Source organism: Mustela nigripes, chromosome 4 (assembly GCF_022355385.1).
Source record: "Mustela nigripes isolate SB6536 chromosome 4, MUSNIG.SB6536, whole genome shotgun sequence".
Lineage (NCBI taxonomy): Eukaryota > Metazoa > Chordata > Mammalia > Carnivora > Mustelidae > Mustela > Mustela nigripes.
This window is the reverse complement of record NC_081560.1, coordinates 142,479,536-142,498,808: the sequence shown is the minus strand read 5'-3', so window position 1 is coordinate 142,498,808 and position 19,273 is coordinate 142,479,536. Positions and strand designations below refer to the sequence as shown.

The window sequence follows — 19,273 nt, the reverse complement described above, 5'->3', positions numbered from 1 at the left end:
AGCCATGGACCCGCTGATAAAAACTGGGGCCCGTGTGTTAACATTGGAACATAGAGGAAATGAGGAGAGAGAGAATCCAGAAAGCTCAATGATAAAGACTCCTGAACACTCAACTGTCCTGAACATTGTTCTTTCCGGCAAGAAATGATTAGATGCAACATTAAATCAGGTTTTCCTCAGTGACAGAGCGTGCTCTTGAGAAATGGGGATAAATGACTCCACACGTTTTAATGACCACCCACTCATCAGCCTCGAGACTATAAACGCTGATCCCGTGTTTATTATTGTAGTCAAGGGCTTGACACTTCCTGTGGGCATTTTCTTTTTCTTTTTCTTTTTTTTTTTTTTGGGTAGGAATAAATATGCTTTTATGGGATCTAAGGCACATCCGTCAGTTTATGTCACTGCACTCTTGCAGACTGGGGCATCCTAAAGGACAGGGACAACGTATTATGTAATTTCTATGTACAGATGTTTGTTCAGATGTGACTGGTTAGTTCTTATTAAAGCAGCTTTATGATTTAAAATTGTATATCCTTTAGAGGAAAAAGATTAATGTAGAATTTGGATAGATTATAAAAAGTAATGAAGCAACAAATACCTACTAACGCATGAGTCTCCTGCTGCTAGTGCTGGGCAATGTTAGTGCGTATGTCATGACCCAACTCTTCATCTTTTTTTAAGATTTGTTTATTCGTTTGCGAGAGAAAGAGAAGGCGCACGTGCATGTGGAAGGGGGGTGGGAAGTACGGGGGAGGGAGAAGGAGAGCATCTCAAGCAGACTCCCCACTGAGCGCAGAGCTCACCATGGGGCTTGATTTCAAGAATCATGACGTCACAACCTGAGCCGAAATGAAGAGCCGGGTGCTCGGCCGACTGCCACCCAAGTGCCCCAATGACTTACCTCTTCTTATTACAGCTATTAACCTCATGATCATTGGTTGTTATCATTTCCTTTTAATCCATTATTTCTGAGGTGCATTATAGAAATATACTTAGGTAAAAACAGTGTACTCCTTTTCGATTAAATAAGGATTGGTATGTGATAATCTCTGGAATTATTTATACGACTCCAGATGTGGGGATCCATGTTAGCAAAATTTTTTGACTGGAGTCACCACAGTTATTCAGAGTCTTTTCTTCGCTGAAAACAGAAAGTGCCATGGTTGTCGCCTACCCCAGCCAGGATGGCTGATTTTTCACATTCACTGGGCTGTTAGCATTAGAGAAACACAGTTTCACTCTAATCAGAAAAAGCATAAAAAATAAAAGGTGTCATTACCGACCCACCATTAGTAACACATGCAGAATCTAGGATCAAGTAGGTGTTACTTCCTTTGGAGCCAAAGCTCCTGTTTCCAGCTGGAAGGTACTCTTTGATGCTAGAGCTGGCCGCCCATGAATCCGTGTACAACCATTTACTTGGGGGGTGGGGGGTGGATTAGACTGGTTGAAAAATTAGATAATGAAGAGAACATAAATAAGCCAGCGAGAAATGTATAGGAGCCAACCCAATGGCTCAATTTCCTTTCTCGCTGAAGGTTCTGTATTTGATGAATAAGAGCCACAGCACATCATCTGCTCGTCTCTGCTCTTCTGAAACAGCTGGAGTTTGATGTGACAGCCAGAGGAGAGATCGCTGCCTTGGGAAATGCTTTGCCTTTGACTGATTACTGAATGGCTGGCAAATTAATTTTGGCACCTTTTCTTAAGTCAGTTTTGGTCCCATTCCTTCATTTTTCTGCTGGGAAGTGTGTACATTACATTACAGTTAAAAATATCTGCAGAACACAAATCTGGAGGACAGTGTGGAAAAAAGTTGTAGGCTGGGATAGTTCCATATGCCGCCAGGCTCCACCCCCCCTCTCAGCACAGCTCAAAATTAGTGTTATTCCTCATCGACCTCTCAGAAGGTCATGGGCTCCAGGGTTTAAGATTTTGAGACCTTGGTGAGCTTTGATTCCAGTCTTCCCCCCTTCGGTACTTATGTGCAGCAAATCCACCCTGCCCCCTAAAGTCCTAGCCCCACTCCTTCCTTATATATTTACCCTGTCATCTCTAGCAAGAGATGACAAGGTGGGTGGTTAGGAACATGAACTTAACCTGTCTGTGCCTCAGTATTATCCTTTGTAAAAGGGAAATCGTAACGACAATAACTTGTCCCACCCTTTCTAGATTCTTCCTTCACTGCGTTTTTCACTCGTGTGAAGCACAGATGTTTTCTACTCAACACATTTTACATTTATTTTTCTGTTCTTTAGAATGCATTTCAGGGGTGCCTGCGTGGCTTAGTGGGTTAAGGGCCTGACTCTTGATTTCAGCTCAGGTTTCGATCTCAGGGTTCTGGGTTCAAGCCCCACATTGGGGCTTGCATGGAGCCCACTTTAAAAAAAAAATAAAAAGCATGCATTTTATTACTGCTGACAGAGGAAAAGGGAATATGTACTTTCATCCTTGCTTTTTCAAAGTTAAATTAAAGAGGCCATGTTTGAGACTTAGAAAGGTAAACCTTGGTAAAAAGTGATAGGTAGTTTGAGCCTTGCCTTGGGATAATGATGAAGCTTGGCTATCTGAGCCCATGGCGTGCCACAGGCTGGTGCTCATTCCCTGGTTCTCCTGATGTCCCTGGCCTATCCTTGTCTTTGATCCAACTTGTCATTCTTGCCCTTACAGATTAAGAAGTCTTAGTATTAATTATAATTACTGACTCTTCTGCTCTTACAATTATAGATACGGGTTTATTTTCTTTAATTGTGGTAAAATGCATATAACATAAAATTTAGCATTTTAACCATTTTTAAGTGTGTGTGTATATGTGTGCATAACACCTTTATCAGAAACATCAAAAGCATGTTGACTTACCTGTATGGAAAACAGTGTTAAATATGAGGGAATCTTGGGGCACCTGGGTGGCTCGGTTGGTTAAGCATCTGACATTGGCTCACGTCATGATCTCAGGTTCCTGGGATTCAGCCCCATGTGGGGCTCTCCTTTCAGTGAGGAGTCTGCTTCTCCCTCTTCCTGTCCCTCCCCACACTTGTGTGCTCTAGTTCTCTCTCTCTCCCTCTCTCTCAAATAGATTTAAAAAATCCTTTTAAAAAAAAGATGTGGCGACTTAAAAGTTTATAACAATGAACTGAAACCCATCAGTATTTGAGGAATCTGTTCAGTACTACTGTATCTAACATTGTAGATGCCATTTGAGAATCCACATACAGATGTAGAAGAGGCGTTTTTCTTTCCAGAAAAGTTCTGTATATATTTCCAGTTATTTTGACATTGAGTTCCTTAGGCGATCTAGATAAGCCACAAAGACAAAACCTGTAGGAAAAAAATATGGGAAAAAAATCAATAAAGTCAGGTATATCTGGTCAGATATAATGTAGCTAGACATACCTGGTGCTTCTTCCAGCAAAGAGAAAAATATAGGAAAATGAATACCAGTTTAAGTAAGATTTAATCAGCACCTAGAATAGGACCTGAGATACTGGATATGTTTGATACATATTTGTTAAGTGAATTAATGAATATTTGCCGTGTTCAAAACAAACACGAATAATATTGTTATCCTGCAAATCTTTGTTTCTACTTAGTAAAAATTTTTAATGATAAACCTACAATAAAATTTGGTCAAAAGAGTAGTTATGTTAGGACACACGGGCATGAAAATACTGACCATAACTAAAAGACCCGTGTTAAAACTATAATAACTGAGGATTACAACCAACAGTCAATAATAATTGAGATAAAAGTTCGTGTTTTCACTGTTTTTGAAAATTAACTGTAAAAGTAGCAACACAAATAGCCCATTATAAAAGGGAATATCTCTGCCGAAAGATTAGGCTGAATTATTCTGTTTCAAAAATACTATTTTCCCATAAAGCTCTACCATGAGGGTTTATAATTGGCAAGTGCTCACATAAGTATCCTATTTACCAATAAAACAAATTATGATACTATAATACCCCAAATATTCTGTATTTCAGTTTATTTACTAATACAGACAAAGCTGTCTTCAAATTAGAATTAATGACCTTTGCTTATAAAGTCAGAAATATCTTTTATTTGAAAAAAAAATAAGTTGAACTCTTAGGATTCAGGGAAATTAAAAAGTTTATGCTTAGTTAAACACATTCCTTAATTTTTAAAAATCATACAGTTTAGCAGTAGAAATGGTTGAGTGCCTTTTTTTTAAGGACCCCACTCTGGGGAAGACCAATTTGTAGATAAACAACCCATACCCAGCAGCATTGCATAGTTAATGTCTAATGTGTGGGAGTAGGTTAGAAGCAGCTCAAACTAATGAGGTTAACCCCATACTCTAATCATCCAGACTTACGCAAAGCAGACAAATAGCGTAGAAGCAGGGAGCATTCAATTTATTTCTAACTGATTCCTGCCTTCTTTGTATTCCAGAATGCCACCAAGTACATGGTCGGTGTTCATTTCCCACTGTTTCCAAGTCTCTTTCAACTTCCAACATTGCATTTCCCTAGTGAACTGAGTATTGGGCCATAGGCAAGAAGAGTTTTAATTCAACATCAGCACAAGATGTTGTAAAAAGTCACTTCCTGTTGGCTGGAGAGCTCTCATCTCCTCTCTCTTATGTACACAGTAGAGGTGCACGTGGGAGGCTGCAGACTCCCAGGGACCACACAGCCTGCCTGTCTTGGGAATCCTGAGCTCCCTGAGCTCCCAGAGGGACTCAGCCTTCTTGTTGTTCTTCACTTTATAATTTTTAAAGATCAATTCCAATGTAAAATTCTTCTAGAAGTGCTTAGCATGAAGAGGGATGTTGAGAAAACCATTTCAGATTGATTAATTAGAAATAATTTAAAAACCCACACATTTTAATGAGATCTGGAGTAAGACCTCTCTGAAACTACATTTTACTTTTTGTGATATTCAGGGTGTGGTTGGAAAGATCTTTTATTCCCCAAAGTAGAAATATACGTATTGTTTTATTGTTTTACACACACACACACATGCACACAGACACACACGCGCGCGTGCATGCACACATGGGCACACACAGTCATTGTAAAAGTCTTCGGATAACAGAAATCTCTAGAAAAAAGTATTCTACCACTCAGATAACAATGATTAGTGTTTTGGTATAAAGATTTTCTAGTTTTTCTTTGGCTTTACAAGCATTCAGATAATTATAGGTTTTTGTTTTTTTTTTTAAGTAGGGTAAGACTATCAACAATATTTAGTCACGTGTACTTTTATATCATTTCTGTATGAACAGATACACATTCTCACCATAATTTTTAATTGTTTCTTTGCATTTCATTGAAAAATGTACCATTTGTGGTTATTTCCAGTTTCTCATTAAAAGGATGTTCTACAAATGTCCTTGTACATATGTCTATCTGTTTCTTTGCTATGAATACTTGAAATGAAATTGTTGTGTCAAGGAACATGTACTTTACAATTTTTTGTTAACAGTTGCAAAACTGCTCTCTAGAAAAATTGTATCGATTTACCTGTGGACCAGTATTGTGGGTGAGTGCCTTTGCCTCCACACCCTTGGGAATCATACAGGTTAGAAAAGAGTGGTGCTTTAGAGGACGTGTCCTTCCTGTCTATGAGCTTAGGGTCATAGCAAACTTGCTGTAGATGGTGTGGTTGTGTTCCTGGTTGCTGAAGATTGTTGCCATCCCATAACTAGGGCATTCATTCATTGGTCAAATGGTAAACTCTGGTTTCCCTTTTATGGTGTACTGTCATACCTTAACCTCCTATGTTCTTCTCTCCTAGATTGAGGAAGACACGTGGCAGAAATATTACTTGGAAGGAGTCTCAAATGAAATGTACACAGAATATCTCTCCAGTGCCTTCGTGGGTCTGTCCTTCCCTACCGTTTGTGAGTAAGTGAACATTCACCATGTGCTCTTTGGCCCTCAGGGATGTTTAAGGTGGCCCTTGCAGGAAAGACACCTCATCTCTGCCCAACACAGTCAGGGTACTCAACAACTACCAAGGATATCCTGTGTACTCCGTCTTACGTGGTGAGCAGGAAGGTGGGTCAGTATGTGGTCCCTGCCTTGGGGATTTCACTGGCCCTGCTTTTTCCTGTAGCTCTGAGAACCTTATGGTTAGATCCATCATTTGCATTAAATTATGCACTACAGTTTTCCTGCATGTCTTGAATTTGGCTTCTGCCACGTAGGACACAATTATGAAGGGTGCTAGGAACCCATGTCTCTGATTTTACCAGGATGAAAACAAATCTTGCTAGCCACTGGATGAAATGAATTTTAATATTTTCCAGTCAAATCAGGTAATAGAGCTATCAGAGAAGCCATTATTTGAAGCACGTTCATGATCTGCGGAGGAAATGTGGGACCAAATACGTGGAAGGAAACCTTGAGATAACCCTTAGTAATTTAGCCCCCTATACGGACAACCGGCATGGTATGATAACGAGAGGGCTTAGCTTCTCCTTGTGTTGGCTCAGGGGGAGGGATTTGAGCAAGAGGCAGCCCCAGCCTGCCATGGCTTCTCCAAGTAAAGTGGATGACCATCTAAGGGATATGGCCTCAAGAGTTCTAAGGGTTCCAGGACCCGAGAAACTTCCATCGTGATGATGCCTCAGATTTCCCACTTAGAATCTCAGATGTTGGGTGTAAGTCAAACAGGGGCTTTGTCCCCTGTGAAAACACAGACTCCCTGGGAATGCTGAAACATCAAGCCCGATCCACTGACACTTCAGCAAAAGACTTGATAACCTCAGTCTCACCGATAAAGACTGGGAAGAAAGGGGAATCTGGGAACCCACTAGCCTGAGGAAGAAAAGTTGTTCCCTTGAGCTGTCTGGATGCCTACAAACAAAACCCATCTTCTGGAAGGGAAGGTCTGAAGGCCATAGTCCTGGGGGCCCTTGGCTCCTCTGTCTTAGAGCTTTGTGCTCTGTGCACAGCGGAGAGAGGACGGAGCATCTGGGATCTTGGTGTTTGCCTGGAGACTCCTGTCAGTGAACACAGCAGGTGTACTCTCTCTGTCTCTGGGCCCAGACCCTAAGCAATCCAAAATGGTCTGGCTGTTTACTGAAATTTCTCACCCTGTCTCTAAGCGAAAGTTTAAATGCTAAATGGACTGGAAAAGTGAATAGGTAATTGATTCGGAAGGAGTTATTTTCTGAAAATGGATGCCCTATTGTAACTCCCATGTGCTCCTTTCTTTTAGAGCTATTTCTCTTTCTGCCACAGAAAGAAGTTAACCGTTCATAGGCATTTGGTCCTGGAACATTGAGGCTGTCCCAGGGGATTTTCTCCACCTTGGAATTTGGCCTGCCTGGGATAGAAAGCCCGGGAGAATTCAGGACTTTTAATAGAAGCTGGTTCTATTAAAACAAACAAACAAACAAACAAACCAAACCAAACCCTTGAGGCTTCCTATATGATGTAGGGGTGGCCTGAGCACCCTGCAAAGGCACCAATGCCCAGAGGGGTCCTATGGTGCAGGGGGCATTAGCTGGGGAGGTGTGTAAAGATGTGCTCCTTGACTGGTGATCTTCCCTGGCTTTCCCGCTGTGTATGTCTACCATGGGTGCTTCCTTGGAAGCCTGCATTCCCACCGCTTCTCTGATTCTGCTCCTGGGAAGGAAGTCAGTTCATTTTTCGAGTGTTAACCTGGAAGGTTAGAACCACTCCCCGTGGAGGCTGTAACTGGGATCCCACAAGGTACACCAGACTCGCAGATTTGCCCCACTCAGCGTTTCAGGTCTTCAAGTGAGTTGCCAATATTTCAAAATAGAGGTGATTCACATAAAAACGAGATGTCTGGCATCTCTCGAGTATCTGAGGAGCCAACACAGGACTTGCATTTCCACCGGCTGCTGACTGGCTCCAGTTTGTTAGAAGGAAGGGTTAAGTGTGGGTCCTCCCCTCTCTGATGCCTTAAACCCGGGGCATCGGTATTGCAGGCCTGGCCCCGCAGACCCGTGAGTTTGCCGACTCAGACACACTGGGTGGTGTGAGACTTCTTGCCCTTCGGAGCCAGCTCAGGAGCTGGACCCCAGTGGCTGCTGGTTTTGATTGATTTTCCCATTTAGAACATGTTGTGAGGAGGAGAGTATCTTTCAGACACACCTTGTTGTCTGAGAATTTCATATTTGTTCAACACGGCTTCTGGAATGAAAAAAACAAAAAACCAAAAAACCAAACTTCTGATGTGAGTGAGAATGTGTTCAACTTAGTGCTATTATTCGTTCAGCACAATGATACAGCAGAGGTAGGGATGATCAATAAAGAAAGGACATTTAATGAGATTTAGGAACATCCCAAAACATTGACGCTCTCCTCAAGCATTTGATTATCTGGAGGCTTAATTATCTGTGTTTTCTACTTTAAATTAAAGAAAAGCCATAACTCAAAGTTACCAGCAGTTTAATGATAACACTCTTCAATTCAGGTTAATTAAAGCACAGCCGTAATTAGACTGTAGTGCTGTATATCACCAGGCTGGCGCGTAAGTATTTTCATTACAGTAAGAATTGGCTATTCAATTTCAAGATGACAAAAAGGACTCCAAAATATATTTTAAGCCGGTTCATGTAGAAGAAAAAAGAATTGGGGAATATTCTGGGTACAATAAAGCACAGATAAAATATACAGATTTTCAGAGTGGTTTCTGTAATTATGCGCTGCATTAAAACAATATGCAGCCAATAACGTCTTAAAGCATGAAAAGAAATAAATTTGCTCTTCCCCTGGGCTGGCAGAACGCTCCCTTGCAGCGTGGGATCACTGAATAGGAAAGCCTGGAGTTTTCTCAGAAGCTGGGAGAGACTTTCCTGCCCCCCCCTTTTTTAAAGATTTCATTTTTCTATGTATTTGAGAGAGAGAGGGTATGTGCAAGAGGGGTGGGAAGGGGCAGAGGGAAAGGGAGAGAGAGAGAGAATCTTAAGCAGCTTCACACCCAGCAAGGAGCTCAATCTCACGACCCCGAGATCATGACCTGAGCTGAAACTAAGAGTTGGATGTTTAACGGACTGAGCCGCCGAGGGGCCACAGGAGAGCTGTTTCATAAAAAGATAAGGGAACAGGATCCATGAATGGATTTTGAAGTCATTTCCCCAGAGAACAGAATGGGGGGGGGAGGCAGGAGGGACAGAAGGCCCCCCCACCAGGCAAGCTTTTTACAGATTTTTACAGATTTCAAGGCTGTTCTTTCCTGCCCAGGTGGGACCCATACCAGCTGTATCCTTGGACTTCTCTGTACCAGCCTTTTGGCTTCACTGTCTGTATCAGCAGAAGATGCAGCTTTGTTCCAAAACCAGTCACTCATTTAGACAAAATGCAGTATTATTTCTAAATATTTCATTTACATTTTCTCATTTTATCTTCACAACGATCTTGTGGTTTATGTTAATATCACTGTTCCTGGCTTATCCTGATGGGGACGCTAAACTCAGAGGATGTGGGTGCCCCTCCAAAGCCACCTAGCACCCAAGCAGTGGAGCCAGGGTTCTGATGCTGGGTCTGTATAATTGAGAGCAGTTTGGGGTAGCTGCTGGATGAAAGCCACCTAATTAAGAATCTCCTGGGGAGCTTACTAAATGGAGAGATTTCTAGGCTTCAGCTCTAGATTTTAATATCTGGGGGAATTCCTCCCCCCATTTTGTACTTTTTACAAGCAAGGCAGGTGATTCTGATCCAAAGTCTGAGGACTAGGGCCCCTCCCCCATCTCCTGCCGCCACCACCACTCACCTCATCCCTCCACACCACGGGCTGGAGTAAACTCCCCTCATTCCCCACTTTGGGCTCAGTCAATGGAATGTTTCTCTCCGATTTTAGCCAAAATTGCAGAATTAGAGGTGGGCCACATGTCACAAGCTTGCCATCATTCCAGCTTCACGTGGGGTGTTCTACAACGTCCAGGGTGGTAGGATGAGTCTACACATGACCACACCAGGTAGACCACTGACGGCTCTGCCCTCTTCCCATGCCTAATCCAAATCAGTATAGGAAGAAGGCACTGGGGTACTGAGCCCTGTAATACTGAAAGCCTTGAAGCTGGAGCGAACAGATCCATGCCAAGTGCCAAGAAGCCTAGGGAAAACCAGTACAAGTCAGAACACAGCGCTCGAAGATTTCGCTTGATCTTGTTGGCGACTGTGGTGGGCATGTCCGGGACCTTTCCCAGGATGCCCTTAGGATGTTCCTTTTCAGAGCCAGCAACTTCTGAACATCTCCCCTTCATGTCGCATAGCTGGCTTGCCCTTGGGTTTGTGTGATAGTATGATCAAGGCAGAGGAGCTTTGGGATCTGAAGAGAAGGTTTCTGAACACCAGAAAAACACCTGCTCACTTTCCCTCCCACTCCCCACCATCCCCAGGGAAACAAGTGACTGTGAAAGGTGCAGGGGGCCAATGTCAAGCCTGTAGGAAGTGAGGAGCTGGGATATGAGGCCATGGTTGCCACTGAAGGGTCTTGTTTTTGCATGAGTCCCCTAGTAGGATGCTCCTTAATGTCACCAAGTGTGACCCATGGAATTGCAAAGGCCCAGACTCAAACCTGCATTTGAGCTACTTGGTGGATGTGTCATTTGGGACCAGATATTTGATTTCTGCATACCTCCTTCCTTTGATCGTGACCAGCTGCCTGACTTTGGACTTGAAATAGACATATTACTTATCTCTCAATACTAGCTAATATCCTTTTTCCTTTTCCCACCTCTCTTCTTCCCACCATCTGTCCTGCCCCATCCAGACAATGTAAATAACAAGAAAGAAAGGGACACATTGTGGCATTTCAGGTTATATATACTCTTACCCTTTAGAAAAGTCCTGCCAATCAACTAGATACATAATGAACTTAGGATATCTGTGCCATTGTGCCAGGCATGGCACCATCTAGAGAAACCTGTAATTAGATCGAATAAAGTACATACACATTAAAAGATTAATAACAATACTTATAATGACGAATAAAGAACTGTGTTTCCCTGCCGTGGCTGCCTTCAGACAGTTTGCACTCTGGCTAAGGAAAAGGATACCCATCCTCAAGGGGTACTAAGCACCCATAAATGCTTGAGGAATAAGTGCTTGATGGGTGCACTTACTAGAGGACAAAGGCTGAGAGCTACAGGGGGAGAGAGAGCTCCCTATAGACTGGGGGTGATAGGAGAGGCTTCCTGGAAGAGAGGACACTTGAGCTGTGCCTTTTGAGGAGATTGGATTCAGAGAGGGAATAAAGAGGGAAGAGGGAATGCTCAGTAGTGGGCAGGCAGGAATCTGGGAGCCGCACCCAGGTCTCTGAGATTTTCCAAGGAGAGCAAACTGATTTCCCCTTTGGATGGGAGAAGGAGACAAATCGATTTTTTTTTTTTTTTTTTGGACATGTGATGTTTTCTGGGGGAAACAGCGATAGTGTTTTTATCATAAGAACTGTAAATGTGAGGCTGTATCCCCCCTCCCTCCAAATAAGAAAGTGAGGGCAGAGGGGAGAAGTGAGTGATAGGGAAGGAGGAGCAGGAGGAAACCACAGGTTCTGAGTCTAGTTGGCTGCAAGAACACCACTTACCAGGGCCTGAATCTCCCACTGAGGGTATTAGTCATTCATCACTTGCAAAAATAAAACCTTAATTGTATCAGGTTTTACAGCTAAGAGGGGATTAGGACAAAAGATGTATTTAAAATACAGTGTGTCTCTCTCTGTCCCCCTGCAGCTGATGGAGCGGTTAAAATTCATATTCCATGTGGAATATTTAATGCCTGGGTAACCTGGGGGCCTCCGGTCAGATCTTCGCTGGGCCAAACGGCAGGAGTCCTGCCCTCAGTCCAGGTGCAAGGATGCTTCTGCGCTGGTTTAAGACCATCTGGGGGCTAGAGGGGGATTCTCTGTCCCCTCATCCACCTGCATACAGGACCCCTAATGAAGAAGAAAATCAGGCTTTCATGCTGTGTTGTTTTGCATGGACAGATCTTTCCAGTGAAGCCCCTGGAGGAAAATCCAAGACCGCCTGGAGAAAGCCCGGTCTCCTGTACAATGAAAACTACAGCTAGTTTCACTTGAATTCTATGACACCATTAGATTTTAGAGAAAGACTTCTGAATCTGAACACGGAGAGGAGAGAAGCTGGCAAACCTGATTATTATGTAATGGATTTATCTAAGCAGTCTGCAGAAAAGAGCATTTTATGAGTATCTGTGGAGGGGCTCAAGTCTTGTCTTTAAAAAATATTTCTCCTCAAAAAACTGGCCCTATCTTCCAATTACTTGGAGGGGTGGTTACTGTAATTAAGACAACATATATGAACACAGATGGAAGTACGATATTATGATTATGATTATTTTCTACTACAGGGACCCAGAGATGACCAGTAATCTTCCTACATCTTAGGGAATAAACAGATGACCCTCGAGTCTGTTAAGATTTGTAACCAAAGACTATAGAGACAGTGGCATGTCTAGAATTCTCTGCAGGAGTGTCAAGGAGGCAGTCTGGTTGGAAAGGGATGCTAGGGGCTTGACTTGATGTTTGGTACACATAACACACACACACAGTTTACATTTTGTTTCTGACTACTAATAAGAGCAAAGCTTTCTAAAATGCATTTATTCATGTTTTAGGCAAATATCAATTGTCCATATCAAAGAATATAATTATTTCTAAATTCAAGTGTCTCAGGTGTGCTAGTAGAGAAACTGTGAGCATGGAGCACACGCGTGCGTGTGTGTGTGTGTGTATGTGTGTGTGTGTGTGTGTGTGTGTGTGGGCAGGGCTGTGCCGAAGCCTTCCCCACCCCACCTCTATCAGAGCTATTGGGAAATGAAATCCGAACAACATACCCGCGAGCATTTTAAATCACTTCCTTTTTTCTTGCCCCTGAGTCTTATAAATCCTGCTGGTTCAAATTTCCTTTAACTAGATGTTTCCATTTCAAGAGCCTATCATTTTAAATCAAAGCTCCTAAATGTGACTCTTTTTCCTTCTAGCCCCTAGATGCTAAAGATCTGGTTTCCCAATGCACAGCATTTACATGGGGCATCTGTTCTGATGATGTGCTTCAGCCTGACATTGCCAGGGTCCCTCTGGATAACTGAAGAGGGCCCCACCCTTCAGGGAGGGGAACTGAGTTTGGAGGCCACCATGCAGGCACCTCATCTCTCCTCATGCTGTCACTCCTGGGTGACCCATCTTCAACAGCCCCAAACAACGTCTTTGTGTCCCCTTCTTGAGCACATTCAAAGGTACAGGCTCTATGAAGGGTTTCTCTGCTTGATTCACATCAGCAAGCAATCTTTCTAGTCAAAGGGGCTGATTTAATGGCAAGAACAATTTATGTCCCTCTAGGTAGGTAGAAACAGTTGGCCTCTAATTCTTAAGAGCCTTTGTTCAGGAACATCTGGGTTGAAACTACTGTAGTTAACAGATGATGCTAGCAGTAAAAAAAAAAAAAAAAGAAAATAGGCATTATATAATGTCATTGTCAAATTTGGTAGGCCTCTACTTAATAATTATCAAAAAAGCAATCTAACTTGTTATTACAACAGTTTTATTGCAGATTGCTGGTTTAAGACCTTTTTGTGACAAGTGACATTTTTTTTCTGGGAAAAGTCATTTCTGTTCCCCTGTAATTATTTTCACAACCAGCAACGACTTCCTGTTTTGGACATATTGGGACATTTTATTTTAGAAACCAAGAAGTAAATTGCTGCTGTTTAGCACACTGCAAAGGCTTTCTTGGTTCTTTCTTATGCCCTCCCTTGCCCTGAGCCTCTTTCTTACCCTGCTCCAGTCTGTTACATGTGCAGACACTGAGTAAAGCCCTAAGAAGGACTCAAAGAACTGGAGGAGCAAAGCCCCTTTTGCTTTACCAAAAACAATGGTGTTGATGATACAAGTCAATATTTCATCTCGGGACATCAAATCTGAGTAGTCTGAAGACATGTTCTGGGGAGTAAACCCCTGGTAGCAGGAGCTGTGGAGAGTCTCAAGGACAAAGTGCTGCCTGGATCTTAGAATTATATTTACATTTTGGCATATTGATTTGAGGCAAATGTTAGATTCCCAGAACATATCACTGCTATTATTTCTTTTGACATCCTTCTTTTCCAATCTCTCTGCTTCTCATGGGCAAGTTAAGAGGCATCTTGTTGCATGATTTGATGCTCAACTCCCAAACTTTCTCTGCTTAGTTTCCTAGTTGATTATTTTCTCTATTAATGTGGGCTCCCAGCAGTCAGGAGATTCTGCCCTCCATTCATTCATACATTTATTTAATCAGCATGCATTGAATGCTTACTCTTTGCACTTTGCAAAATGCCGGGGAGAGAAAGCATGCATCTTACCGTGAAGAAGCTCAACTCGAGGGCAGAGAGGTGAATAAACAAGTGATTATCACACTACACACCGGTGCCCTGTTCACTGGCCTTGGTCTGTTCTTACCTCCTGGCACCTGTGCTTCAGCCTTAAGCCCCGGTCCCTGGACATTGGCTAACTCTCTGTGGCAGGATCTAGCAGAAAACTGTGATTTTTTTTTTAGCAGAGCGGAGACATAGTGCAAGATTTGTGTGTTGTGGACATGCAGAAGGTACTTGTTACAGCAGGAATTAAAAACTTAGGTGCCTCTTAGGGGGCAGGAGTGAGCCACAAAGAGTGAAGACTGAAGAGGCAGGATCATTGGGGAGTGCTGGGGACTGTAGCATCTTGAAGAGTTTGTGTTCCTTCCAGAGAGGGTCAGTGCTTCAAAGCTACAATCCCTTTTAGCCAGACAGAGTGTCTGCAGCGTGGCCATTTATGATTTATCAAGGAAAGCTGAAAGGCTAGTTTTTATATGAGATAACCTGTTAGTATTTAATTCTGGGTTTTCAAAAAGGCTATGCTGACCAAGACATCATGCTGGTCTTCTGGCCACCATCTCATTTGCTTTGTTCTTATAAGAAGTATTTGTGTAGCACACTGCATTGAAATTTGATTTCTACTTTTGGCCTTTCTTCCCAAAGGCCATTTGACCTGGAGCAGGTTGCCCCTCGTTGGACCTCAAGTCTGTCACCTCTACGAGAAGGGTAGCCCCAACAAGTCTTGAAGGGCCTGAATTTCATAATCCATGGGGTGGCGCTGTTTGCATATAATCACTTCGTCGATATCACTCTGTCCTCTCCACCCCTTTGGCCAGTGAGTAAAGGTTGGGTTTGGGTCAAAGAGCTTTTTAAAAAGAGCCATATGGAATCCTCTCAGATATGGATTTGGAAGTTATGAAAGAGGACTCAGATCTCCTGGTCCACTGTGCTAGGCTAAGGAATGTGCACAAGACTGTAAATTTTATTGACTTTCCTGCATTAGAAAGCTCCTCTCTTTTTATATCGAGTTGGTAAATGGCGTCATAGTGCCTAGAAAGACATAATGCACCATTACTGTGGACTACATTTTTGCTTCTACCAACAGGATCAGGTCGTTAAAAGCAATTAAGATCCATGATCCCTTGAACCGCAAAGTCCCAAATCAGGGTGGCCAGTCACTCTTGGGATATCAATGTATTGGCCTATTCATGATCTCTGCTAAATTAAGATGGGCTTTCTCCTTGAGATTTTGGCATTTAGTTGCTATTTACATTAGAAAGTGGTTACCTAATCTGGTAATTTGGTTCAACAAATATTGCATAAGCCATCTGATATTTTAAACAATTTAAGCTCCAGGAGTAACAGCCCCATAAAGGGTGCGTGTTAGCAGTGCTTTATGGAACATAAATTAAGAAGAGCATTTTTCCAGCTGCAGTTGGATACTTGAGTTGGTGTTTCAGCAAACTGCATAATCAGCACAAAGCCCAGGTCATTAGAGTCCGCTGGCAGGAATCAGCAAACCTGCAAATCACCAGGAGAGCCCAAATACGCCTAGATGAAGTGGTCTTTGAAATCTGACTGTCTGTTGAAAGCAATACGGGAGACTGTGACCTCATATGTAGGGGTGAGCAATTGGTCTTATTTCCACTGGAGAGTACGAGGCCTTCACCAACCTCATTGCTTTTCTATTTGCCACCAGCTAAAGGCCTCCCATTTCACTGAGAGTAAACCACAGACTGGCAAGCTTGTTGCTGTGGCCAGTGGTCTTCACAAACTTGCTCCTGCCTAGCTCCCTGCCCTAATCACTATCCCTTAAGACTTTCCTCACTTGGCTGCAGTCTACTTGTCCTTGTTGCTGATCTTCAGACACCCTGACTGCTTTCCTGCCTCAGGATCCTTGCACTTGCTGCTTCCGCTCCCTGGAAAGATTTTTTCACCAGATCCTTTAATTGCCTGCCTCTTCTCCTCAACTCCTGCGCTCTGTGCTCTAGTTTACGTTCTCAGGATGGTCCCTCTGGACGCCTGCAGAGAACACCCCTTCCCAGTCACTGTTTTCTTTGGTTGGGTTTGTTGTTGTTGTTGTTGTTGTTTAATTGGAGTTGACACACAGTGCTACCTTAGCTTCAGGTGTGCAAGAAAATGATTGGACAATTCTGTTGTTACGTTCACCACAGGTGGAGCCTCCATCTATCATCACACATCGCTGTGACGATAACATTGGGTGTATTCCCCATGCTGTGCCTTTCATCCCCGGCCCCATTCAGACCATACCTAGAAGCCTGGACCTCCCACTCCCCTTCACCTATGTTGCTCTTTCCCTTACAACCCTCTCCTATGGCAACCATCATTTGTTTTCCATATTTATGGGTCTTCCCAGTTACTGTTTGTTCTCTTAAGTTGTTTTGTTTTCTGCATTGTGCTTTTCCTCATCTGGAAATTCATCATTTATTCAGTTGTATATTTGCTTATTATCTATCTTTCCAAATACAAAATAGGTTTCCCTGGAGTTAAAGATGTATATCCTGCCGGATACTAGTTGGGGACCTTGGACAAGTTACATGGGCTTTCTGAGCCTCAGGTTCATCACCTGTAATATAGAGATGGCTGTCAAAGTCACAAAAACTGGGGCCATCTCCTCTCGGGGATATTGTGGGGATTAAATGAGAGTACCAGGAATGGCCCCGCCTTGTGACCCCCATGCAACCTCCCCCTTATAGTACTACAACTCAGTAATCAACTCACTTCTCAGCCTGTCAGTCAACCAATGTTTGTCATTTGGTTGTTGGTTGTCAGTCAACCAATGTTTCATTATCCAAAAAGTCCTTAAGACATATGCTCATTATAGAAATTTGTCATATATAATGTAATCCTTTTGTCTGTGTGCTTTTATTTCTGTGAGTATATAAATATACATTTTCACTGAATCATATCACATTATTTACATGTTTGTACCTGTATAGTATTATTTGTTAATTTTAGACTTTGAATATTCTTCAAAAAGTCATTTTGAATGCTAAAACTATATTGTACCATACTTTACTTGACCACTGCTTTATTATTGGACATTTAGGTTGCCTTTTTTTTTTTTTTTACTTTGCATAAATGTTACTACCTTGAACATCTTTGTGCATGAATATTTACTGGCCCTTTTGTTATTTTTGTTATTTTCTTAGAACCCCAATGAGGGGAAATCATGCGATTATTGAGCTTTTTTGTGTCTGTGGTTCCCTGTGCAGCACGATGGGAAATTCTGCATAAGCCCCAAACTCTTAAGGAAGCCACACTGGTTGAGGAGATGGCTTTCAGGCACAGACTGCCAAGGGAGCAGCCGTGGCCAGTATGTGGCTGAGAAAGGGCTGAAGGAGGTTTTGGCAGACAAGGGTGCTGGATGGGTTCTGGGAATGGAAAGCCAAGGGTGAGGGGGTCTGCAGATGAGTTGCACAGAAGGCTAGATTTGATGGGGGCTTGGGCGATGGGTCAGGAGAAGAGAAAGCACTTGGGGTGTAGGGATCATCTTCGTGAAGGCATGGAGGCAGGAATGAGCCAGCTTCAGAGCAGGCTGGGCTGAGGGCGAGAGCCCCGGATGAGAGCCCTGGGCAGAAGAGGTGAGGCAATGTGGATGTGGCCAGGAGTGCCGGTGCCCACAGTCATGTGCTGGGCAGTTACATGGAGGCTAAGGATTATTACCATCATTCTGAGCACACAGGGGTTTGCTCGGAACAACAATATGAGCCATTTGTACAAAAGACCGAAATGGAATCCAAATAACAGGTCCAGCTGCTCCAAATACCTCCCTCCCCCTGCAGTTAACATTTTACTACCCGACCGAGTAACTAATGAATCTGGCCCAGCATAAATCCCCAGGCACAAATCCCTGCTTGGGGTCTGTGTCTAGACATCCAGACCCGAGTGCAATTTGCACTTTGAACATTCAGCGCCTTATCACTTGCGAGAAATCAGGTTTAATGGGGAGGACGGGGAGGTGTCGCTCCCACCCCCTCCCTTTGGCACAGTGACTGTGGAATGAGGGTCCCCGGGATAATGAGTGCATCAGGCGATGGAGAGGTCGTAATCGTGTTTGTTATGTGACTCTGGCTGTTCAGAAGCACTGACGGGGAGGTTTCTCCATCTCGTTGCAGGCTGTGTTTTGTGAAGCTTAAGCTCCTGATGATAGCCATTGAGTACAAGTCGGCCAACCGGGAGAGCCGGTAAGTTCGCTGCAGCCGAGCGGCCGGCTGACATGCAGGACCCGGTGAGAGTGCTCTTGGAGCGCTCCGTCCACCCGCTTCTTTCCTACGCGTTATTGATGTGCTTGGGCCCCTGATGTGACCCATCTCTGACACATCTCAGGGCATGCCCAACCAGATACCGTCACCTCTCTGGCAGACCCACCTGGCATCTCAAGCCCACTGGGCGTTTGGAAAATGTTTCTCCAGAGGAAAGCGATGAGGCATCCAGATCTCCACCTGATCAGCCCAAGTGATACTTTTCACCCTCTCTGCACAAAACCAGGGACAGGGCCTGTCCTCAAACCCCATTTACTGCTGTGATCACAAAGCAGGTGGATTCTGGCCCCCTTCACAGCAGGGATGGGGCAGGGCCGTGATGGGATGCACCAGCTCTCTTGATAGACAAATTACAAGCAGCCTATTGTGTACCATATGGGCTTTTCCCGGTGCAGCCGAAATCCAGGTGGCAGAATATTGGCTTCATGTAAATTAGCCGGGAGAGCAGGGATCACAGGCAGGAACCCTCTTTATTTATTTATTTTGCCCTTAATTATGTACATATCAGACTGATGAGGGACTGGGTCTGGTTGAAATAGATAACAGCCCAGTCAATATATGAGCTCACGGTGGAAGAAGGAAGCACCCCATTAACAGGGACTGTGTTGATGCAGGACTGTATGCATTACGGACAAAACACAGATGAGGTTTTTGCTTCCCCATTTTTATCAATGGGTTTGGAAGAAAGAGCTC

General features: G+C 43.5%; 1 protein-coding gene across 8 annotated transcripts in view; it reads left to right on the top strand.

The window, feature by feature from the left end:
* Positions 1-19,273, top strand: part of KCNMA1 (potassium calcium-activated channel subfamily M alpha 1) — a 725,872-nt gene that overhangs the window by 560,925 nt on the left and 145,674 nt on the right. For all 8 annotated transcript variants that reach the window (XM_059397886.1, XM_059397885.1, XM_059397883.1 and 5 more), the window contains exons 15-16: positions 5,764-5,873; positions 18,434-18,502. In XM_059397886.1, the coding sequence (XP_059253869.1) occupies positions 5,764-5,873; positions 18,434-18,502 (179 nt within the window). The remainder of the gene's footprint in view (positions 1-5,763; positions 5,874-18,433; positions 18,503-19,273) is intronic.